At 41.2% G+C, this 21,734-nt stretch overlaps 1 protein-coding gene across 2 annotated transcripts in view; it reads left to right on the top strand.

Moving 5' to 3' along the window:
• Nucleotides 1–6,019: 6,019 nt before the first annotated feature.
• LOC308094238 (protein APCDD1) overlaps nt 6,020–21,734 on the top strand; it is a 36,195-nt gene continuing 20,480 nt past the window's right edge. For both annotated transcript variants that reach the window (XM_080440764.1, XM_080440763.1), the window contains exon 1: nt 6,020–6,556. In XM_080440764.1, the coding sequence (XP_080296890.1) occupies nt 6,517–6,556 (40 nt within the window). In that variant the 5' untranslated portion in view covers nt 6,020–6,516. The remainder of the gene's footprint in view (nt 6,557–21,734) is intronic.

Here is a 21,734-nt window from a genome sequence, read left to right as displayed (position 1 = left end):
AGTTACTCCGCTGTGCCCTCTACAGATCCGGTCAATGGAATTTCTCTATTGACAAGAACTGTAGAGGGCGCAGCGGAGTAACCGCTCAGAGTGTTCCCAGTTGGCTTTCAACTCCATAAAACCGTCTTTGTTTTGGTGAGTAGCGAAAGTTTTGTACTGCAGACGAGAGGCTATGCAGCCTGTGGTGCGTGCGCAAAGGCTCGAAAGTCCCATAGCCTTAAGGAGAACTCCTTCTAGGCTATGGACCAGACCTAGGTCCACTAATACAGTCCTCAAACGTTTTCATGTCTAGGACCCCCTGAATTAATATGAATGTAATATGCAATATGAAAATATTTTGTGCCAGGGAGGGACCCCATACAAGATTTGTGTTGTTGCATTTTGTTTTGAAAATAGCAGATCTACAAGCTCTGTGTGCTTTGGCTCACATATGTACATCGGCTATTTTCAAATAACATATACATTGAACAGATTTTTATGCTATAATTTTGCTGGGGACCCCCTGGAACCCCCTCTAGGACCTCTGGTGGGCCCCCGGACCCCACTTTGAGAACCACTGCAGTAATATTCTCATTTAATGGTATGTTTGTGGCCACCTGGGTGGCTTTACTATTATCATTATCTCCATATAACTTTTTGTGTTTTTTCGTAAATGAATGCCGTATACTTGATCACACTACAGGGTCACACAAAAGTTAATCTCTCAAGAACAGATTCTGCTCTGCGTTTGAATCTGTCGGGGGGGTTCGTCATATCGCGTACGCACTGGCCTACAAGTGGGCGTGCCTTCAGATCAGGAAGCAGGCCGCGCTTTACCCAATCAAATGTAGTGGGCGGGATTTACGTGTCTGCAGATCCTTCCCCACTAGAAACAAACCGAAACTCATTTAACAATAGCGTCCTCGGAGCAGACAAAACCACGGAAAGATATTCACATTTTAACTTGCTCTTTCATCATAGAAACAAGTTATAACCAAAACGATCCATGTTCTCTGGGAGAAGTGGTGTTAGTGTTCCGTGTAGAAATATTGTTAATGGGAATGAAAACATAGTCGCACCACCGGAAGTGAAAGGCTGAAGGCAGACCAAAACCCCGGTTTCCTTGCGTACGTGTGCTACGTCGACTTCCTCCCAGAGCCAAGTGAGATAGTAAAAAAACAGCAGAGGGCGCTGTTTTTCCTTTTCATTTGGCGATGGGTTCCCAGATTGCACAAAATTATCAAAAATTTGAATCCTGAAAAGTAATAGTTTTGGACATATGAGGTTTCCACCCGAAACAGAGACGATATATACAGTAGGAAGGATAGTGCACACACATCCAAGTGTGCCAGGTGTAGGACAAACAATAATGCAGTAAATAAAAGTCTGCACACTGGTCAAATCAGCTCCTATATACTGTTTATTGTGATTCAATGTTTCGATCACACACATGCAAGCACCAGGAAGTTGACACGATCACAGTAACATATCATGAACCCCAGTGTCCCTATTCTGGCGGGAAAACATTCAGTGAAAATAACTGATCTATAAGCTCACGGTGCTTTGCGACAGACATATTGTGTGAGCTTGTATTTATCTACCATTTTCGGTGAAGAGTTTGGGTGTAGAGGGGACCAAGACCCCTGGGGGACACCCTGATCAACTAAGTATAATGGCAGTGTGGTTCTCAAAGTGGGGTCCAGGGACTATCAGGGGTCCTTGACGGGGTGAACCTTACGGGTCCATTTGGTTCCAAGTGTACACTCTCAGAGCTATGGGCGTCCTTGAAATTAAAAAGTTTGAGAACCACTGATAGGGTTTAATGCTATAACTACCGTACCGTCAGTGAGAAATGGGGGTCAACATCTTCCATCTGGCTGCTTCATGCAGTTAAAAACGAACGCTGAGAACTATAATAAATAAAGATTGCCGTTGACCCAACAGAGCCAAATCCTCACAGCTGAACAGACCACCTCTATCTCTCACGCACGCACGCACGCATGCACACGCACAAACACACACGCAAGCACGCACGCACACACGCACACACGCACACAAACACAGACACATTTTCAGAGAGTCAAGAAGTGTCAGTGACAATGACACATCGCTGCCAGTAAATTAGTCATCCTCACAGGGCCTAATTCAATAAACAATCAAGAACAGTGCAACTGATGTCCCCATAACTCTCAACTTTTCATCTTCGCTACGAGCACCCCACCCATTTTAACACCCCCCCCACCCACCCCCACATTCATTTTACAATGCCCTCATGGAATGACACAAACGTCTAAAGGGAGACATGAAAAGGAACGCAAAACTGAAAAACAGCGCAGTCGTTCCAATTATTCCGAACACGACTTTAATCAGAAACAGAGTAGACAACAACTTTGAATTCTCCCGCCCCAGTGCCATCCATCTGCATTGACATGTTTAGGGATGCTGATGATGATGCATGCTTAATGTGAAAAAGATGCTGGAGTCCTCCCAGAATGCTCTCGACTTCAACAAAACATTGGAGTGTGCATTTCTGTATTGCTTCCATACAGTATGTGGCTTCAGGCACCAATAACAGTGAACACAATAAAATCTGTTTTATACTTTGTAATACGACGGTGTCACACTAAAACTGGGGGGGGAGGCACATTGCATCAAAAATGTGAAACAATGTGAAATATCTTTGGACATTTGGGGACATTTTTGGACATTATTTGAAAAGTTCTGAATTTTTTTTAAATTTGGGGGTGAACTTGGGGATATTTTCACCTGTAATGAGATGCCCAAAATAGGGACGTTGAAAGTGTTTATCTCTGAATGTTATTAACTTATTTCCAGAGATAAATTAGCACAGTGGATTTGACAGTGAATGCACCGTGACAACACCAACATATTGTGATATTGATACTTTCTTGGTGGTGGAAGAGTGCTTCTTCTACCACCAAGATGGAAGAAGTACTTCCACCAGAAGAGTACTTCTTCCACCACTGGACAGTGTTGAGAAATGCAACATAAAACTATGGGAAATTTGACAAAAGGTGGCAAAAGAAATATGTGCAGCCGTCTTGCTGCTGTATCGAAACATGACTGTGCCACCCCAACAGTTCAGGCCAGGGGGGGGACTATCGTTTCAATGTTTCACGGGTTAACTGTCCCACATACATGCAGCAAAATCCAGAGTCTTGTAATTTTACCATTTCTCATAGGAGAACATTTTCAGAAAATCATAAAAATGTTCTGCGTCATGTAACTGACAATAATGCGTTCTCACTCCCAAGTTGTTACATGTTGACGTGCAAGTAAAAACCATTGAAAACAAGGCAGAAGAAGTGGACTTGAGCCCCGTGAGGCACGCCTGAGCCAGGCGCTAGCCGAGCAAGTGCCCATGCTGAGCAGTGTGATGTACATCATGCAACGCAATAGGGGAGCATGTCGCATCGAACTTCTGACCCTTGGTCAGATGTTTCCCTTCTCATCACCGAAGTATAACCTGGGTGTGAGAATGCATTATTTTCATTAAAAAAAATAGGGCTTAAGTGGTTAACTCTGAAAGTGTAAAAAAGTTAATGTATCGGTCCATTTTTATACATTCTTATTTTCACAATTCAGTTAACTTTCAGCTTTTTGCGGTGGCAATCAAAGCAAGCTTATGTGATCCCAGCAGTGTCACAAAGGGGGCCGCGGTGGTGCTTTGATTAGCCACACAGCATACAACACAGGGGTCATCACACCAGAACAAACCAGCCCAGTGCCTGAGCTTGTTCTCTATACATCTCCCCTTCTTAATACCCCCTCTCCCTTTCCGGGGAAACGACAAATCCCACCACTCCGGGAGTGTTTGTCCGGATCCAGGTCCGGGGACTTTCCGGAACTTTAGAAAAAGGGGGTGGAGGGGTGGTGGGGGTATAAAAAAGGAGGGCTGGAGTCAGTCTCCCAGAGCATTGGCCCCGGATTAAGAGGAAAGAGAGCAAATACCATGCAGGCTACTGAGGGAGACCCAGCCATGGGGTTAAGACGCCACACAATGGAAATTAATTAGAATTCCCAGCAGAGCATTGCTCTACTGATTAATCCTGTTACTTATTGATGGAGGATTAAAGGATTATACTATATAGATTATAGGAGTATATGAAATGTTTCTATATGGCCCCTATTATTATCATCAAACTATGGGGGACACCATGAATTCAAGAATCCGTAAAACAGCCATAACTGTACAAATAATAGAGAAGAATATGTCAAGTTGCATAACATTTGATCAATATTTCCTTTTTTCCTGGGGAAGGACCTGCCCTAACTATGTGGGACATTTTTGCTTGCATGACGCCCTAATAATAATGATAACCCATAATGGCCTGTCTGTAATAAACACCTTTTAATTTTGGTCGGCAAAGCCTGTCCAGCTTAAAATTAAACATTTTGGTGCTTTTTAAGCCTACTTTAGAAAGCCTACTTTGTACTTTGTAGTACAAAAGTGTTGCTGGTCTAAATCAACTCGTTGAATAGCTAAACAAAACATTTTGAGCCATGAATCCACTTTGGGCGAGTGACATGGCTATAATAGCAAATGCGTTAGGCTTTATAAGTTACTAACAAAGTAAAAATTAAACAGAGGAAGGTTGTTTAATTCCGTTATATCTGGCGAACGTTGACACAGTTGTCTTATGAAGTATAACTTGGAGCTTTTTAGCCTGCTCTCATTCTCGCTGCATGCCAGATGAATGGAATGGATCTGAGGATCTGGATCTGGCCTCAGGGTCAATAGGATCACAAAGAAACTCCAAAGAAACACAAGTTCAAAGAGAAGGAAGGTCAGACACACAAGGCCACAGCAACACAGCTCTCTCTCTCTCTCTCTCTCTCTCTCTCTCTCTCTCTCTCTCTCTCTCTCTCTCTCTCTCTCTCTCTCTCTCTCTCTCTCTATCTTTCTCTCTTACTCACCCTCTCTCTCTCTCTGCTGTTCTCAACAGGTGTTGGAAGGGGAAATACTTTGTTGTTCTCTCCTTGGGGCTAATCATCATTGATGTCGGGCGGAAACCTTGTATGTCTGAAACTGTTACTTTTCGTAATATGGGAGGGGTTGGTCACTGGGTTCCAATGTAGTTATTATTTAGTCACAATAAGCTCTCGTTAATACTTTCTATTGGTTAAATATTTAGGCCTATAAAACCCACAGACACACTTAACCACTTTGTCTTTCACTTCACTTTATTTTCTTTAGATAGTGAAAATAGCAGATCTACAAGCTCACAGCTGTTTTTGCTACTTTTGTGTGACACTAGCCTATATGACAAAGTAAGGTATTAATTTACATTATCATCATCATCAACATCATCATCATGCAAAAATGTGCAGCAACCTCCATAATATAACCAAGTGGTTCTGAAAGTGAGGTCCTTATGGGGGTTCCAGGGGGTCCCCAGCTACATTAGTTAATATAGTCTATCAAAATCAGTTTAGCCACTTTAACTGTAGCTTTATATCAGCTGTATAGCCTAATACAGGGCTTAAGTGGCTAATCAGACTAATTTAGTATTTCCAGTTTTCAGTACTTACCTCTACTAGTACTCCACTACATCTCAGAGGCAAATATTGTACTTTTACTCCACTACAATTATATGAAATTAAATCACTAGTTACTTTGTAGATTTTGATTATTATTACAAAACACACTATAACCACGGCCATTTGGAGGAAAAAAAAGCGTGGCATCGCGACGCATTGTGAGCTTAGATCGGCTATATTTTCAAATTATTTTTTTAATCCATTTTGAACTTGTCAAATGGGAAATTCTAATGAGTTGCCTACTTTAACTTTTTGTATTTTTAAGTATATTTTGATGCCAATACTTTTATACTTTTACTCAAGTAAATTTTGATTTCCGGACTTTTTACTTACAGACAGAGTATTTCTACATCGCAGTATTGATACTTACTTTTACTTAAAGTAAAACGTGTGAGTACTTCTTCCACCACGCCCCTAAACGGCTCCAGAGAGCAGGAGGAGTGTCAGACTGTAGAGGAGGTCCAGACACTCCTCGGGGCGCAAAGACGCACTAAGGACGTGCGCAAAAAAACACACTGAGCCGCTGCATGAGTTCATTCTGTTTAGTAAACTAAACTATATCCCCTGAATTCTACGGGTTTGTGTCTACACATCTATCTTATCGTCGCACTGTAGCCTAACTACAGTCTCTCTCTTTTTTTTTATTAATTTAAACGTTAAAACGTTTTTCGTTTGTTTTTGGTTGTTCTTGGAAAGTCAAAGACACACTTGAACTTGTGGGACTAACAGACAGACAGAGACAGACAGTACTGATCAGGTGTGTTTGCTTTTCTCGCGTCGTTTAGCCCGTTTCATTCACCGGACAGATGGTTTGATCTGTCATCATAAAAGCAGTGGTTTTAGCCTCTTATTAGACAGACTGTGTGGACAGTGGATAGATCTAACATGATGGAACCACCGAGGAGGACGCTGCGTAAAGGAACCCTCAACCTCCAAGTGTGAGCCCGTCAAGTTAATCACAACTATTAACGCAGGATGGAACCAACGTTTATACTAGTCCTTGTTGCTCTGTGGGGTAAGGAACTATACTTTGTTACTGTAACTTACTGTGTTTATACTAGCTCTCATTGCTCTGTGGGGTAAGGAACTATACTTTGTTACTGTAACTTACTGTGTTTATACTAGCTCTCATTGCTCTGTGGGGTAAGGAACTATACTTTGTTACTGTAACTTCCTGTGCTATTTGGAAGGGTATGGGAAATCCTGCTAAAATATATATTTTTTAAAATGTATATACCACACACACACACACACACACACACACACACACACACACACACACACACACACACACACACACACACACACACACACTTACACACACACATATATATATATATATATATATATATATATATATATATATATATATATATATATATATATATATATATATATATATATATATATGTGTGTATATGTATATGTATATATATATATATATATATATATATATATATATATATATGTACTGTTACTTACTGTGCTTCTCAAAGAGGGGTCTAGGGACTCCCTGGGTTCCTAGGGGGTTCTACATTGACCCTTACAAGTCTGTAACTCTGACAGTATACAAATTGAACCAAATGGACCCGTTAGGGTCCATTTGGTTCCATTTGTACACTGTCAGCGTTAAGGGGGCCACATGAAATTTACAACTTAGAGAACCACTGCTATATGGGAGGGCATGAATGGGAAATCCTGCTAAAATTGTGTTAATGTTATTATAAATATTATTCATTCCATATTGCGTGCTGAGCAAAATAAAGTCATGTCCTGCATGCACAATAATGTACCAAAATATAGTTAGGATCACATTATTAAATGATCTATGCATGTATTTTTCCTTTCCGTTACTCATTTACAAAGCATTGATTTTAAAACTCATTATCAGATGGGACCTCAGAAAGAAGTTGGCACAGGGCCACATCTCTTCTGTGATCACACCTGCTCACCACCTACATTGTCTCTCTGATTTCTTTCTTTCTTTCTTTCTTTTTGTTCATACATAATTTTTGTTCATTTAGTCTAACTGGTCAAAGGGATTTATGACAACGATAATAACAACGTATGGCTGAGTTATGTTCATATGATGTACATTTTTGAGTGGTGAGGGCAATAAAAAAAGATAGCCTTGGGCTATTGCACAGATGAAAGCATGTGGAGAGTTAAAGGCCACTTAAAACGTCCAGCCCGGATGAAACCCCCCAGTCTTGATGAATAGAGGATTACTGGACTGTACTTGACCCAATCCATCTGCTGCCAATGACAGTGTAAAGGCAGGCTTTTTGGCTGCAACTTCAAATGACCAGTAGAGATTAAAAAAAATAAGAAAAAAATATATTTTGGAATCCACTTACCCTTAAGTGTGTTTAAGTGAATCTAAGGTTCAATTAAGTGGCGCTTATTGCAGCCTTTCCTGGCCGGCAATAAAAATGTACTGTCAGCATGGATTAGTGTGCACTGTAAATATATGGGGGGAAACCTCAGGAGCACTTGGAAAGGAGACCAAAAAAAATGGACACACAAGGAACCGTGGGCCTGTTGGTGCTCACCTTTTTTTTTCAAATGGACAAAGGACAGACAGACCGCTATTAGGCCTGAACATGATACCTCATCATCAGTCATAATCAGTACTGTATGTCATTATGCACCATTGTGGCCAGACAGTATAAGCCAGTAGACTTGACAAAATATTTGGGTAAAAACGTCTGGTATGACTGTGTTTTGTACTGGATTCTTTGTTTACGTCCGTTGTCGTAGGCTGTTGTTTGCCCGCAACTTTGGTTTGTCTTGATGTTTGCCTTGGGACTGGCCCATGGAAAAGATGTTCTTAATCCCAGTGGAAATAAATGGTTGATTAAAGCGAAATCAGATAAAGATGCCAGAAAAGACATTCAAGCTGTGTCTCATTTTCTCTGCTACGGAGCGGATAACATCAGTACAAATTCTGCATTATTTTGTGACTACCCATGTCTCTTTCAATATCTCCGCAGCACAAAGAAAGTCCCAGTCTCTGTGCAGTGTGTCTGGGCACCATGGATTAATGTTAAACTCATTGTCCTTTGTCTTGGGGATGTTCTGGCATGGGACGTTTGGTTTTCTCCGCTGCCTTCCCTTTGTCAGGGGTCCCAGAACTGTTACCTCACTGGTGGTTTCTGTCCAACTGGAAATGTTCTCCGTGGTTAGGGGCTCTGGGAGTTTTTGTGGGTTCTTTGATTTAGATAGAGAGCAACAGTTTGGGAAAGTGGTTGAGGGACCGGCGAGGGGTTTTAGAGGCTCTGCCGTTCAACTTCAGCTATTGGGGGCTTATAGGCTGTAATGAGAACTTTAAGAAGGCAGGTCGGAGATACTCCCAGGGCAGGCGTTTACTCATAAGCTTATAAAACATCCAGAACTAGGGCTCTAATGAGTGTCCTTTAAATAGCCTACAGTTTATTTTCTTTTTTTCCATTTCAACTTCACGTTTATTTTCACAGGTTTACAAGAGTAAAAGAGTGTGTGACATTATTTTCGATACAAGCTACAATGATTTTAATTTGCAAAAATAATCAATAGAGAATGAAAACAAAGGAAAAAGTCAGATAACAAGACGATATCAAATATGAGTCGCATGCAAAGAAAACAATAAAAAAACAAGGCAGATTATCATGAGACATCACTTAGCAGAAGATATCAAAAGCGTGTTGCTTGTAAAGCAACATGCAGTACTTAGGGTTTGACAAGTGCAATAGCTAAAGTCTAGTTCCATTATATTATTAGGGGAAAATTGGAAGAATAAATTCAGTACTCATGATGCTTAAAGTCTCTCGTCAACGTGCCGAGAAGCAGATTTGTCATTTATTCACAGTAATTAAAGTTGATATCAGAGGAAGCAATGCTTAATTTTTGATGGAATAACTTTCCAGAATCAAACACAATCAGTTACACTTAGGTTGTTTCCTATTACATTTTCTTTCTTTAAGTCCCAAAAAGCCTGAAGTCTTATTTTCCTATAGGGAAAACAAGCCACATTTCTCCTTTTAAAAAGAAACACAGCTAGGAAGACTAATGTCTTTCTGTTTTATTGAGAGAAGTAGGGAAGCCTGGGGATCAGGGAGACAGTGAAGAGTAAGGCTCTGGCAATTTAAATGTTCTCCAAGTTCAATGAACACTCAGGATTTTTACTGTGTTTATGGGTCATCTAGAATACATGTCCAGACATCTTAACCACTACACCATTACTGGGGCTGGACAGGGGTCGTATTTTGTCTTTATTTAGACAATGTGAAAACCGAGAATGATATAGACCAGGGAACATACAGCACACAGTAAAAAAAATAAGATATCCTCGGTGCTCATTTATTCATTTGAAACTCTGCAAGTGTATAAATGTAACCAAATGCACCCTGACGGGTCCATTTGGTCACATTTGTACACTTGCAGAGTTAAATTAACACTTAGGATTTCTACAGTGTACTGTAGGCTACAGTGATGCCACGGCTTTGAGACGCGGTGGAACACGTCCACAATCACACCCAAGTGCACGCTAAAATCCTGAGTGTTCAATTGAACTTTGAGAGAGTACAAAATGCAGAGTTCAATTAACACAGAGGACTGCCTATAATTACAGTTAAGAAGTCTTTACATCACCTAATGTACCCATCACCGTACAAATGTTTTTTTAATGGTGTGGTGGCACTGTATAGGGGCTGAGCCTTTTCACACACACAAAAATATGGGTGTGGAGGCACTGTGCTGACATACAATTAAAGCAGTGGTTCTCAAACTTTGAAGTTTTTTGTTGTTAAAATGTTTTTTTGAAAATAGCCGATCTACCAGCTCACTGATTTTGATGCTATATTAAAAAGAATTGCTGGAGACCCCCTGAAACATTCTCAAAGACCCCTGGATTAAAGAATCTGTTCAACCCCTGTATAGTTGTTTAGATGTTTTCTGCTGATTCAGTTCAGCTTAGTTGGTTCTCTATAGCACCATTTGACAAAGGTGCTACACAGATACTGTATGTGTTATATAGCACCAAATTATGCTCCCCTATGATCACGAGCCAAAGAACCACTTTTAGAGCTTTTTAGCACCAATTTTATTTACTGTGTGCGTGCGTGTGTGTGTGTGTGCACACGCTTGTGTGTCCTGGGCTAGCCTAATCTCACAAACCACTGAACCGATTAGCGCCAAATTTGTTGTGCACGATACTGCCAGTAATCCAAGAAAGTAAGTCCCCTGATATCTTTCAACTTTAATACAATATTTAACTTTTTAAAACGTCAATTTTACACTGGAAGTCAATGAAGGAAACCCAGAGATGACTGACTTCATATTACTGATAGTTCTGATGTCATAGAACTGATGTCATAGTTCTGATGTCATAGTTCTCAGGTCATACACTGGCCACATGAAGTCCCAGATCCACATGGAAGCCATGGTGTCATTAGACCCTGTCTTGTTTAAACACTGTGGTAATGAATGAGAGATAGCAGCATCTTATCAGCGCACTTCTCCTGCGACTTAGCAGACTTTCCATAATATCCGGCCGCTGTTGTACAGATGCTATCAGCTCTACAGTATTCCAGCACGGCTCATTCTAGAGGTGGGATTGAATCAGTTCTCTAGTACAGTGGTTTGTGGGCTCCGTGGGGGGGGGGGGGGCAGTTCCAGGGGGTCCCCTGCGAATTGAGTTAACCCATTTACACTTGGAACACCTATGCGTTGTTATACCTTTCAAACCTGACCTAAGTTTTTCAGAAAAATGTAAACATAGGTCAGGAAGGATCTAGAAGCCGGTTTTACATGGCCTCAGGTCTAAATGGGTTAATATAGCATGAAAATCAGTTTAACCACTTTAACCCTTTAAACATCTGCTATTTTCAAAAACATCTTGATTTTTTTTTTTTTATATTCTTGAAACAACGGGTGTCCCCGGCACAAAATATTTGCAGGGGGGGGGGGGTAAATACATATTAATTTGGGGGTCCTAGACATGAAAAAGTTTGAGAACCACTGTGTAGTATTCCGGCATGACTCTGGTCTTGGCTGAAGTATATACAGGATTATAATATCTGCCTCACCTCAAACTCTGAGTGGTCCTGAGGGGGTTACACTTCTCACTGGCGTATGTAGTGCAAATCCTAACTGAAATCCCTTGTAATTCCACATTGATAGTTAACCTCGATGGAAGTGGGTTTAGGCGTGTGTGTGTGTGTGTGTGTGTGTGTGTGTGTGTGTGTGTGTGTGGGGGGGGGGTGTGTGGGGGGGGTGTGTGTGTGTGTGTGCGGGCGTACGTGTTTGTACTGAATAAATCCTTATGATCCCAGAGGGCCAACTTGCTTAGCAGCCAGCAATCAAGTTATAAAAACACATTAGGCTACAGAAAATAAATCCATGCCTCCCCCAACAACTGATGATTCAGTAAAAGTTGCATTACATGCTGTGTGTGTGTGTGTGTGTGTGTGTGTGTGTGTGTGTGTGTGTGTGTGTGTGTGTGTGTGTGTGTGTGGGGTGTGTTTGTTTAGGCAACTTTTGGGGACATTTTTCAGAATACACACCAGTTGATTGGGGACCACTTGAAAATCGGGGACGAAATTTACCGTCCCCAAAGGGAAATCCTTATATTTAATTGTAATCATATTCCCCATGCTCCAAAAGGGCCTTAGCACTTAAAATTACAATTGTCCCCAAATGTCCTTATTTTTAAGGTTTTTGTGTATGTTTTGTGTATAACCCCGCCCCCAAACCACCTCAGGAGTGTGTGCTCTACATTGCCCCTAGTGAAAGTGTGAAAAGTTGCAATCATAAAATGTATTTCTGTTGACTTCCTGTGTCCCGGTTGCCAGGCAGAAATTAGCTAGCAGAAAACCTAACAAATACAAAACTAAGACGGTAACAGAAAACACAAAAATAAAACAAACTAAACAAAATCCCTCTTTTTGCGCTTTTAAAAAATACATTGAAGTGCTTCATTTAAAATTAATTAATGTTAATGGCCAGCCATCTCTTTAATGCAAATTTCACAATAATTTGTGAAAGGAACTGGTCAATTTGAGGCTGGAAGGTAAATCTTTCCACTGAACTGCTGCCGAGTATATGAAAGATGTTTTTCCCAGATTGTTGTCAAATTTGTAGGGCTTAAAATCAGTAGGTGAAATGCCTGTGAGTATCACTAACCTTGTTAAAGTAATCACAGAAATACTTGGGTGCTACCTTACTTCTAATCCTGTGAACTAAGTACATTTTTAATTGGGATACTCTCTCCTCCACTCTAAAGGGCCAGTCCCACTGAGCACTATAACTATAACTATAAAAAGTATAGTTTTAAATTTTGTTTTTTAAGTCAAGTGGATGGCAGTGTTCACACCAACTTTAAAAAAAAATACAATGGTGAACAATATAGTTATAGTTATCTTTATAGTTATAGTGCTCAGTGGGAATGGCCCTTAAAGGGATATTTCACTTTCAAAAAAACTTTGGGTCATTTTATCGTCTACTCAGGCTTTTGTAAGCCCCCCAGACCGTTTTTAAGTTGCTTGATTTAGTATTTAGATATTTGATAATCATTTTATCAGACACGCCCCCTTCCTATACAAACCCATTATAACTTCAAACTCCATTTTTAACCTGTTAGATTCATCAAAAACACTCGTCCTTGGTTCTGCTGACTCACTCTGCTAAGCCTCTTACAACAAAAAAAATGAAAAAATGTGCACACATGCAGCTGCGTTTGTTAGGCAACTTTTGGGGACATTTTTCAAAATACATTACACTTGCTGAGCTAATAGTATGTTGCTCTTTGGATGCTTGTTCTTCCTTTGTATAAATAACATTATCAGCTAGACTCATTACTTAAACTACTGTTCATTAGCCTAAAATAGGGACAGTTTGACATGGATGTGGATTGTGGTTAAAATACAACTTTGGGTAACATGAGGCCTACTCATTGATGACAAGAGGGCGATCTCTCCCCCAAATACAAGTTCCATGTAGTCACATACAGTATGTGTCAACTTTTCTGGGATTGTATATGAATCTTCTGCCCAAACTTGAAACATGGCTTAGCCAACAGAGGGAATGTACAAACAATCAAATTCAATCACTCAAAATTAAGTTATGAATCAATGTACTATCACAGTACTTTCACATAATCTGGTCATATTAACAAAATAAACATTCATCAAGAGCATTAACTGTATTAAGCCTATATGCGTTTTCAATCAAATATCATAAATTATAGCAGTGATATGTGTTCCAGCATTAGCAGCAAACACATAAGTAACAGCATCATACATAAGCAACAGCAGTAGAATTAAGCAAAGACATAATACACACTAAAAGAAACACTTATCGCACCAGTGGCATTCCCCTCGATGGCTTGATAAGGTCCAGTCTTCCCAGCTTCAATCTTTGATTCCATCCATCCATCCATCCATCCATCCATCTTCAAGAATCCTCTCAGCATCCAACACTGCTGCTTTTCACTCTGAACAAACATTTTCCACTTCAGTGTCTCTCCTTCTAATCAGTGATTGACACCAGCTGCTGACTGGTGTAAAAATGTAGACCTGTCCACTTAAAGCCCAATCGGGGACATTTTAGTGGGGGAGGGGTGGAAGCGTAGTTGTATTCACCCAGCCTGTGGTGGACATCAATCATCCACCATGAAAATGTTCAAATGAGCATTTTGAAAGCAAGACTGTCTCTCTCAGTCTTGCTTTCAAAATAAAAGTGTCTTTCTTATTTAGGCTTTTGACAGCACAGTATGTCATTTGTAAGGTAAAAGGTAAAGGTAAAAACATGTAGATTGTGACATTCCAACCATTAACATAATGTATGATATTAGCTAATAATAAATCACCAAATACTAGAAACAGCAATACATTCATTAAGTAAATTTAGAACCTCACACAGAATATAACCTGGAGATGAGCATGCATTATGTGCAGCATCAGTTGGAGGCTCTGGTGTTTTTTCCCCCTCTGTCTATAGACCTGGTAGTGAACAGTATTCATACTCTTGGCCTTCTTCATCCCAAACAGTGTAACTCTGTACCTGTATATTTTAGATCACTGTGAGTGGCATTAGGTTCCCCATGCACTGTATTCAGACCAGGCATGCCACTTCCCAGGAGTACTCTCAGGGCAGATACCTTGCCCTTTCCACAGGCGTAGGATACAGCACATCCTGACAGGGCATGCATCCCCAGGAGACCCTGGCATTTCTCGCCCAATGCCCTGACAGTGGCATTTATGTTCAGGATGGTGCCATCCCATTGCACTGCAGAATGAACATTGGCCTTCCAAACCCAGCACACTAACAGGACAAATACATCTGTGTCATCACTTAAGATTTGTATGGTATGTGCCCCTGCTCCAGCAGCTTGCAGCACGTAGCTAATGAGGGTGATGTCAGCCTCCTCATGGTTTACGATGCAGTCCATGTTATTCACAACAGGATCTTATCAGCAGTGAGGTCATATGTGCAAAGAAGGCATGATAGCTGCATCTTGTTTGATGCGCTCTTCATCACAGCTCATCACTTTAATGGTCAAAGATGACAAATATCTCATCAGTTCCAACTGCAGTGTAGGCTTTGTTGAGGCGTGATTTAATGCTAGAGGCAATGTCCCCAATTGTACCTGCCACAGGCCAGACAATGTGGTAGAGCACCCTATCTCAGGCAACCATATTCATCGATCAGTGATGGTGGAACAGGGCTGAGCTCATGATCAAAGACATCTTTCAAATCTATGCCACACTGCTATGCCTACGACTAAGAGTCGAGCAAAGGACCTCCATGTCATAAACTGCCTTGCCAGTGACGGCTTTCTTCATCACCTCCATGGTACTCTCTTCTCAACAGTGTTATGGAAGCCTTCTGGAAGAGACGCTACAAAGTCATGGCTCTGCTGTTCACCAATCTGAAGAGCATTCTACGCTTCACAGAGTTTTGAGCCACCTGTCCATTCACAATGTTGTACAGGACTTTCTGATTATCTTTCAAGGGATGAGAGTGTTTCTGGAACTCCTCCATGATTTTAACACAATCCCATTGATCCAGCTCTCTGTGTCTCTCACCTTTCTCCTCATGTTTCCCACAACTCTGATTCTCCTTTCCTTCCACATGTGCATATTCCTCCTCTGGATTATCTGCCGTTTCCTGACTTGTGTACATTTCTTCCACTATCTGGGAAAGATGGGAACAAATAAGGAATTGATCCACACTGCAACTTGTTGTTCATTGGTTGAGAGGCCTTTCAAACCACCTTGTCCTTTCCCTTGTTTAATGTAAGTCTGCACACCAAACTGGTCAGCAGGTACAGCAGTTCCACCGTCAGAGTGGCGGCAGACATGAGCCCCAGCTAAAAGATCCTGCTTGGCCTCATGTGGAAGATTTTGCACCATCTTGAGGTACCAGGTGATGTACCATGCATACTTATGGTGCCCAGCAGCAAAGAAGTACAGGACCATCTGCTTGAGGCAGTGTTGCTGTAGGAGGAAGTATCCCCCTCTCTCTGCACAAAGTAAACGCAGTGCAATAAAGGTAGGACAAACCAGGCAGTCCACCCAGAGTCTACCAGTAGGGTGCTCACGTGCCATGTCCAGATATTCTGATATAGCACCATCAGTCTATGGTCCATCTTTCAGAAAATCTTGGAGGACGACGTATTGGAAAGAAGTATCCGATATGCACGAAGTGTATTTGTCCAGGATTTGCCATTGAGAATGTTGGCAGGTGCTCATAAAAACATTGTTTACGTATTACGCAACATTCAGGGTCGGCATTATGAGTTTATTTTTGAAATAATTCATATTGTGACACTTTTAAATGGACATTAGACATGGATCTAGATGAATGATTAATGATCATCTTCCTGAATTCACTACAAGCAAAAATATATTATATAATATTTCCTGGTTTTGGCCCAATTAGTACATATTGTATGCAAATTATGCAAATGAGAAAAGTTTGCGTAATTTAATTATGGCAAGAGATTCATTTATGGACATCAACACAGACTTCGAGTCCAAAATCACATTTCTAAATTGAGTGAAAGCAAAGAAATCCAGATTTGTTTTCCTTCCCCCCACTAAAGTGTCCCCAATCGGTCTTAAGTGGACAGGTCTACTTTTTTTGCCCCTCTCCCTGGAATACAAGCGTTTGTTTAGGCAACTTTTGGGGACATTTTTCAGAATACACACCAGTTGATTGGGGACCACTTGACAAGGCACATGGTTTGGGACTATACAGTTGGGGCGAGAATGTTGATCTTGTGGTCTTAACACCTAATGGTGCCATGAACAGTCGGTTTGAGTAGAATCCAGCAAATAAGATGTCTCTATACCAGCTCATCAGTGGTGGTCACACACGTGGGATAATACACCCTCTCATCTTATCAGCTAATAGTAGTAGAGCTCCCTGCCCTCTTTGACTACACACCGTACTTGTGTTTTAAAATCTGTTGCAGGACTCATGTGTTCTACCTGTTAATTTGCTTTTGCCTTTACAATAAAGCCCAGGACACATTTTCATGGTGGATGATTTATGTCCACCACAGGCTAGGTGAATACAACTACGCTTCCACCCCTCCCCCACTAAAATGTCCCCGATTGGGCTTTAAGTGGACAGGTCTACATTTTTACACCAGTCAGCAGCTGGTGTCAATCACTGATTAGACGGAGAGACACAGAGGTGGAAAATGTTTGTTCAGACTCAGAGTGAAAAGCAGCAGTGTTGGATGCTGAGAGGAGGCATACATTTTTGCCCTTACCCCACTAATCTCCGTAATACAATCACACGCTCTAAGCAACTTAGCAACACAGAACCTAAGCATGGAATTGAAGTCACATGGTTTGGAACTATACAATTGGGGTGGGAATGTTGATCTTGTGGTCTTTACACCTAATGGTGCCATGAACAGTAAATGCAATTTTACATGTAAATAATATTTTGGTACTTTGGGGATGGCAGGAGGGTTGCCCATGTTAGTTTTCAACGTATAGTGTTTCACACTGCCTTCTGCACCCTGTGAACCATTCAAGTGATACCAGGGCCAATCAGAGGCTAATTAGAGGCACCTGTTGGCTTGTCATCTGCTGACATGCCCTCAAATCAACCAGAATGGAAGAAAAAGGGACAGTCCTTGCTTTTTCAAAGGGGTTCTGTAGTCTGGTAGGAAGGAGGGGGGGGGTCCCATCAAGGTCAAGGTAAACTTTATTGTCCACAAGGGAAATTTGTCTTGGGCTTTCACCCCTGCTGCAGCCACACACAAGACATCAATGACAAAAGACATAGTAGAAATACATCCAGAGGGGGGACACAACATTACACAAGTGCACAAATAGTGATCAATCAAATCTCTCAGTCAGTGCTGTTTCAGAGCCTCGTTCAACATTTGAGTTGATGCTGGTACAAACGATTTTTTAAACCCAATATACTTCCACTTTGGTTCACTGTACCCTCTACCAGAAGGCAGAAGTTCAAACTTTCCATGTAAAACATTGTAGTTTACTACAGAGACTGTCCACGTGTATTCCAGGTTAGTGAGTTGTCAATAAAAATGCCCAAGTATTTATATGAAGAAACCTGTGAGATGGTCGAGTCATGAATGACCACGGGCCTGTGGTCACCAATGCTCATGGGGTCGAACACCATCTCCTGTGTCTTCCTAACGTCAAGAACAAGGTGGTTGTCATCACACCATTTTACAAACCTCTGTACCTCCAAAAAATAGTCAGCTAAATCTCTATCCTTATCCAGTAGGGATAAGATGGCAGTATCATCCGAGAATTTTATGATGTAATTATTCGGGTTCCCACTTCTACACTCATTTGTGTACAAAGTAAAAAGGACCGGTGAGCTAACGCAGCCCTGAGGTGCTCCAGTACTTAAGGTTCTGGGCTCTGACAAAGTACCATTCACACTGACCCTTTGAGTACGTTCAGTTAAAAAGGAATAATACCACCTGATGATAAGGGGATGGACATTATGGTCCCTCAACCTCTTAATTAAGAGATGTGACTGTATTGTATTAAATGCTGAGCTAAAATCTACAAGAAGAAGGCGTGCATAAGCTTTGTTATTTTAAGTGTTTCAAAAGAAATTAATCCAAGGCCAAAACTGTATCCTCTATACACCTGTTACTCCTGTAAGCAAACTGAAAAGTATCCAATGAACAACCAACCGCTGCCTTCAATAGACTGACAATGATTTTCTCAAAACACTTCATAATTACTGAAGTCAAAGCGACTGGGCGGTAGTCATTATTTTCCTTGCAGCAGGCCTTTTTGGGAACAGGGATTATAGTAGAATATTTCCAGATGGACGGAACCGTAAGTGAGTGCAGTGACTTTTGGTAGATGGGACACCAAGCCTCTGCAAGTTCCTGACTGCATGAATGCAGCAGCCGGCCACATATCACGTCTGGACCTGAGGCCTTGTACATGTATGTGCAAATATCTTCTGGACTTCATATTGATCCACAGTAATTCCCAGATCACTGTGTGAAATTGTTTGCAGATATCCAGCAGGCAGGAGACTGCAGGCAAAATTAAAACCTGACACTATATTTTCAATTGGGGATGGATGTGTGTATCAAGCACATCAAGGAATAATGAGACTCAGACTCAGACTTTCGAGAAATTGGTCTTCCATGATATCCAAACAACAATAAGCTCAGTAAGACAGTAACATGAAGATGTACCAGTTGTAACAGTTGTGCAGCCAAACTGTAAAGAATGGTGCATGTGTTTTTCCCAAACAAATGTCAACACGTCATTGGCAGTAAGTGAGTTAATGGGGCTGGAGGAAAATGTGCTGTTGTGGGGGTGCATGTTATACTGGTCTTGTAGTTTGCCTATTTGTGTCGACTGCTCGCTTATTTTGATATGTCCAGAATAGAAACGCTGGAGTTCATGTGGTTAATCTGAACATATCCCTTTATATAGTCCAGTTTGCACCATTATCAAGGCCCAGAAATTACCTTTTTGTCCACTATCCAGAGTGGCTAATACGTAGCTGTTGGTTTAATGTTCTGCATGTCTTCACAAGAGCTTGTACATCTGCGTTCAGTTAAAACAAATATATCCTACAATTAATAAAATGCATTGACCCCAAAATGTACTTCCTGTGTTTGTGATTTGAGAAAAGTAGACCCCACAATCTATCAGTTTGTGTATAACCTAATACCCCAAAGGTGGCTTACAGTAGTTTGTGTATAACCTAATACCCCAAAGGTGGCTTACAGCAGTTTGTGTATACTAGCCTAATACCCCAAAGGTGGCTTACAGTAGTTTGTGTATAGCCTAATACCCCAAAGGTGGCTTACAGTAGTTTGTGTATAGCCTAATACCCCAAAGGTGGCTTACAGTAGTTTGTGTATACTAGCCTAATACCCCAAAGGTGGCTTACAGTAGTTTGTGTATACTAGCCTAATACCCCAAAGGTGGCTTACAGTAGTGTGTGTATAGCCTCATACCCCAAAGGTGGCTTACAGTAGTTTGTGTATACTAGCCTAATACCCCAAAGGTGGCTTACAGTAGTTTGTGTATACTAGCCTAATACCCCAAAGGTGGCTTACAGTAGTTTGTGTATAGCCTAATACCCCAAAGGTGGCTTACAGTAGTTTGTGTATAGTCTAATACCCCAAAGGTGGCTTACACTAGTTTGTGTATACTAGCCTAATACCCCAAAGGTGGCTTACAGTAGTTTGTGTATACTAGCCTAATACCCCAAAGGTGGCTTATAGTAGTTTGTGTATAACCTAATACCCCAAAGGTGGCTTACAGTAGTTTGTGTATACTAGCCTAATACCCCAAAGGTGGGTTACAGTAGTTTGTGTATAGCCTAATACCCCAAAGGTGGCTTACAGTAGTTTGTGTATACTAGCCTAATACCCCAAAGGTGGCTTACAGTAGTTTGTGTATAGCATAATACCCCAAAGGTGGCTTACAATAGGGTGTGTATACTAGCCTAATACCCCAAAGGTGGCTTACAGTAGTTTGTGTATAGCCTAATACCCCAAAGGTGGCTTACAGTAGTTTGTGTATACTAGCCTAATACCCCAAAGGTGGCTTACAGTAGTTTGTGTATAGCCTAATACCCCAAAGGTGGCTTACAGTAGTTTGTGTATACTAGCCTAATACCCCAAAGGTGGCTTACAGTAGTTTGTGTATAGCATAATACCCCAAAGGTGGCTTACAATAGGGTGTGTATACTAGCCTAATACCCCAAAGGTGGCTTACAGTAGTTTGTGTATAGCCTAATACCCCAAAGGTGGCTTACAGTAGTTTGTGTATACTAGCCTAATACCCCAAAGGTGGCTTACAGTAGTTTGTGTATAGCCTAATACCCCAAAGGTGGCTTACAGTAGTTTGTGTATAGCCTAATACCCCAAAGGTGGCTTACAGTAGTTTGTGTATACTAGCCTAATACCCCAAAGGTGGCTTACAGTAGTTTGTGTATACTAGCCTAATACCCCAAAGGTGGCTTACAGTAGTTTGTGTATAACCTAATACCCCAAAGGTGGCTTACAGTAGTTTGTGTATACTAGCCTAATACCCCAAAGGTGGCTTACAGTAGTTTGTGTATAACCTAATACCCCAAAGGTGGCTTACAGCAGTTTGTGTATAGCCTAATACCCCAAAGGTGGCTTACAGCAGTTTGTGTATACTAGCCTAATACCCCAAAGGTGGCTTACAGTAGTTTGTGTATAGCCTAATACCCCAAAGGTGGCTTACAGTAGTTTGTGTATAGCCTAATACCCCAAAGGTGGCTTACAGTAGTTTGTGTATACTAGCCTAATACCCCAAAGGTGTCTTACAGTAGTTTGTGTATACTAGCCTAATACCCCAAAGGTGGCTTACAGTAGTTTGTGTATAGCCTAATACCCCAAAGGTGGCTTACAGTAGCTTGTGTATACTAGCCTAATACCCCAAAGGTGGCTTACAGTAGTTTGTGTATAGCCTAATACCCCAAAGGTGGCTTACAGTAGTTTGTGTATACTAGCCTAATACCCCAAAGGTGGCTTACAGTAGTTTGTGTATAGCCTAATACCCCAAAGGTGGCTTACAGTAGTTTGTGTATACTAGCCTAATACCCCAAAGGTGGCTTACAGTAGTTTGTGTATAACCTAATACCCCAAAGGTGGCTTACAGTAGTTTGTGTATACTAGCCTAATACCCCAAAGGTGGCTTACAGTAGTTTGT

The sequence above is a fragment of the Gymnoscopelus braueri genome (assembly GCF_963280865.1).
Source record: "Gymnoscopelus braueri genome assembly, chromosome: 10".
NCBI classification, from domain to species: Eukaryota; Metazoa; Chordata; class Actinopteri; order Myctophiformes; family Myctophidae; genus Gymnoscopelus; species Gymnoscopelus braueri.
The sequence above is the reverse complement of the archived record's forward strand: the minus strand, read 5'-3'. Positions and strand labels throughout refer to the sequence as shown.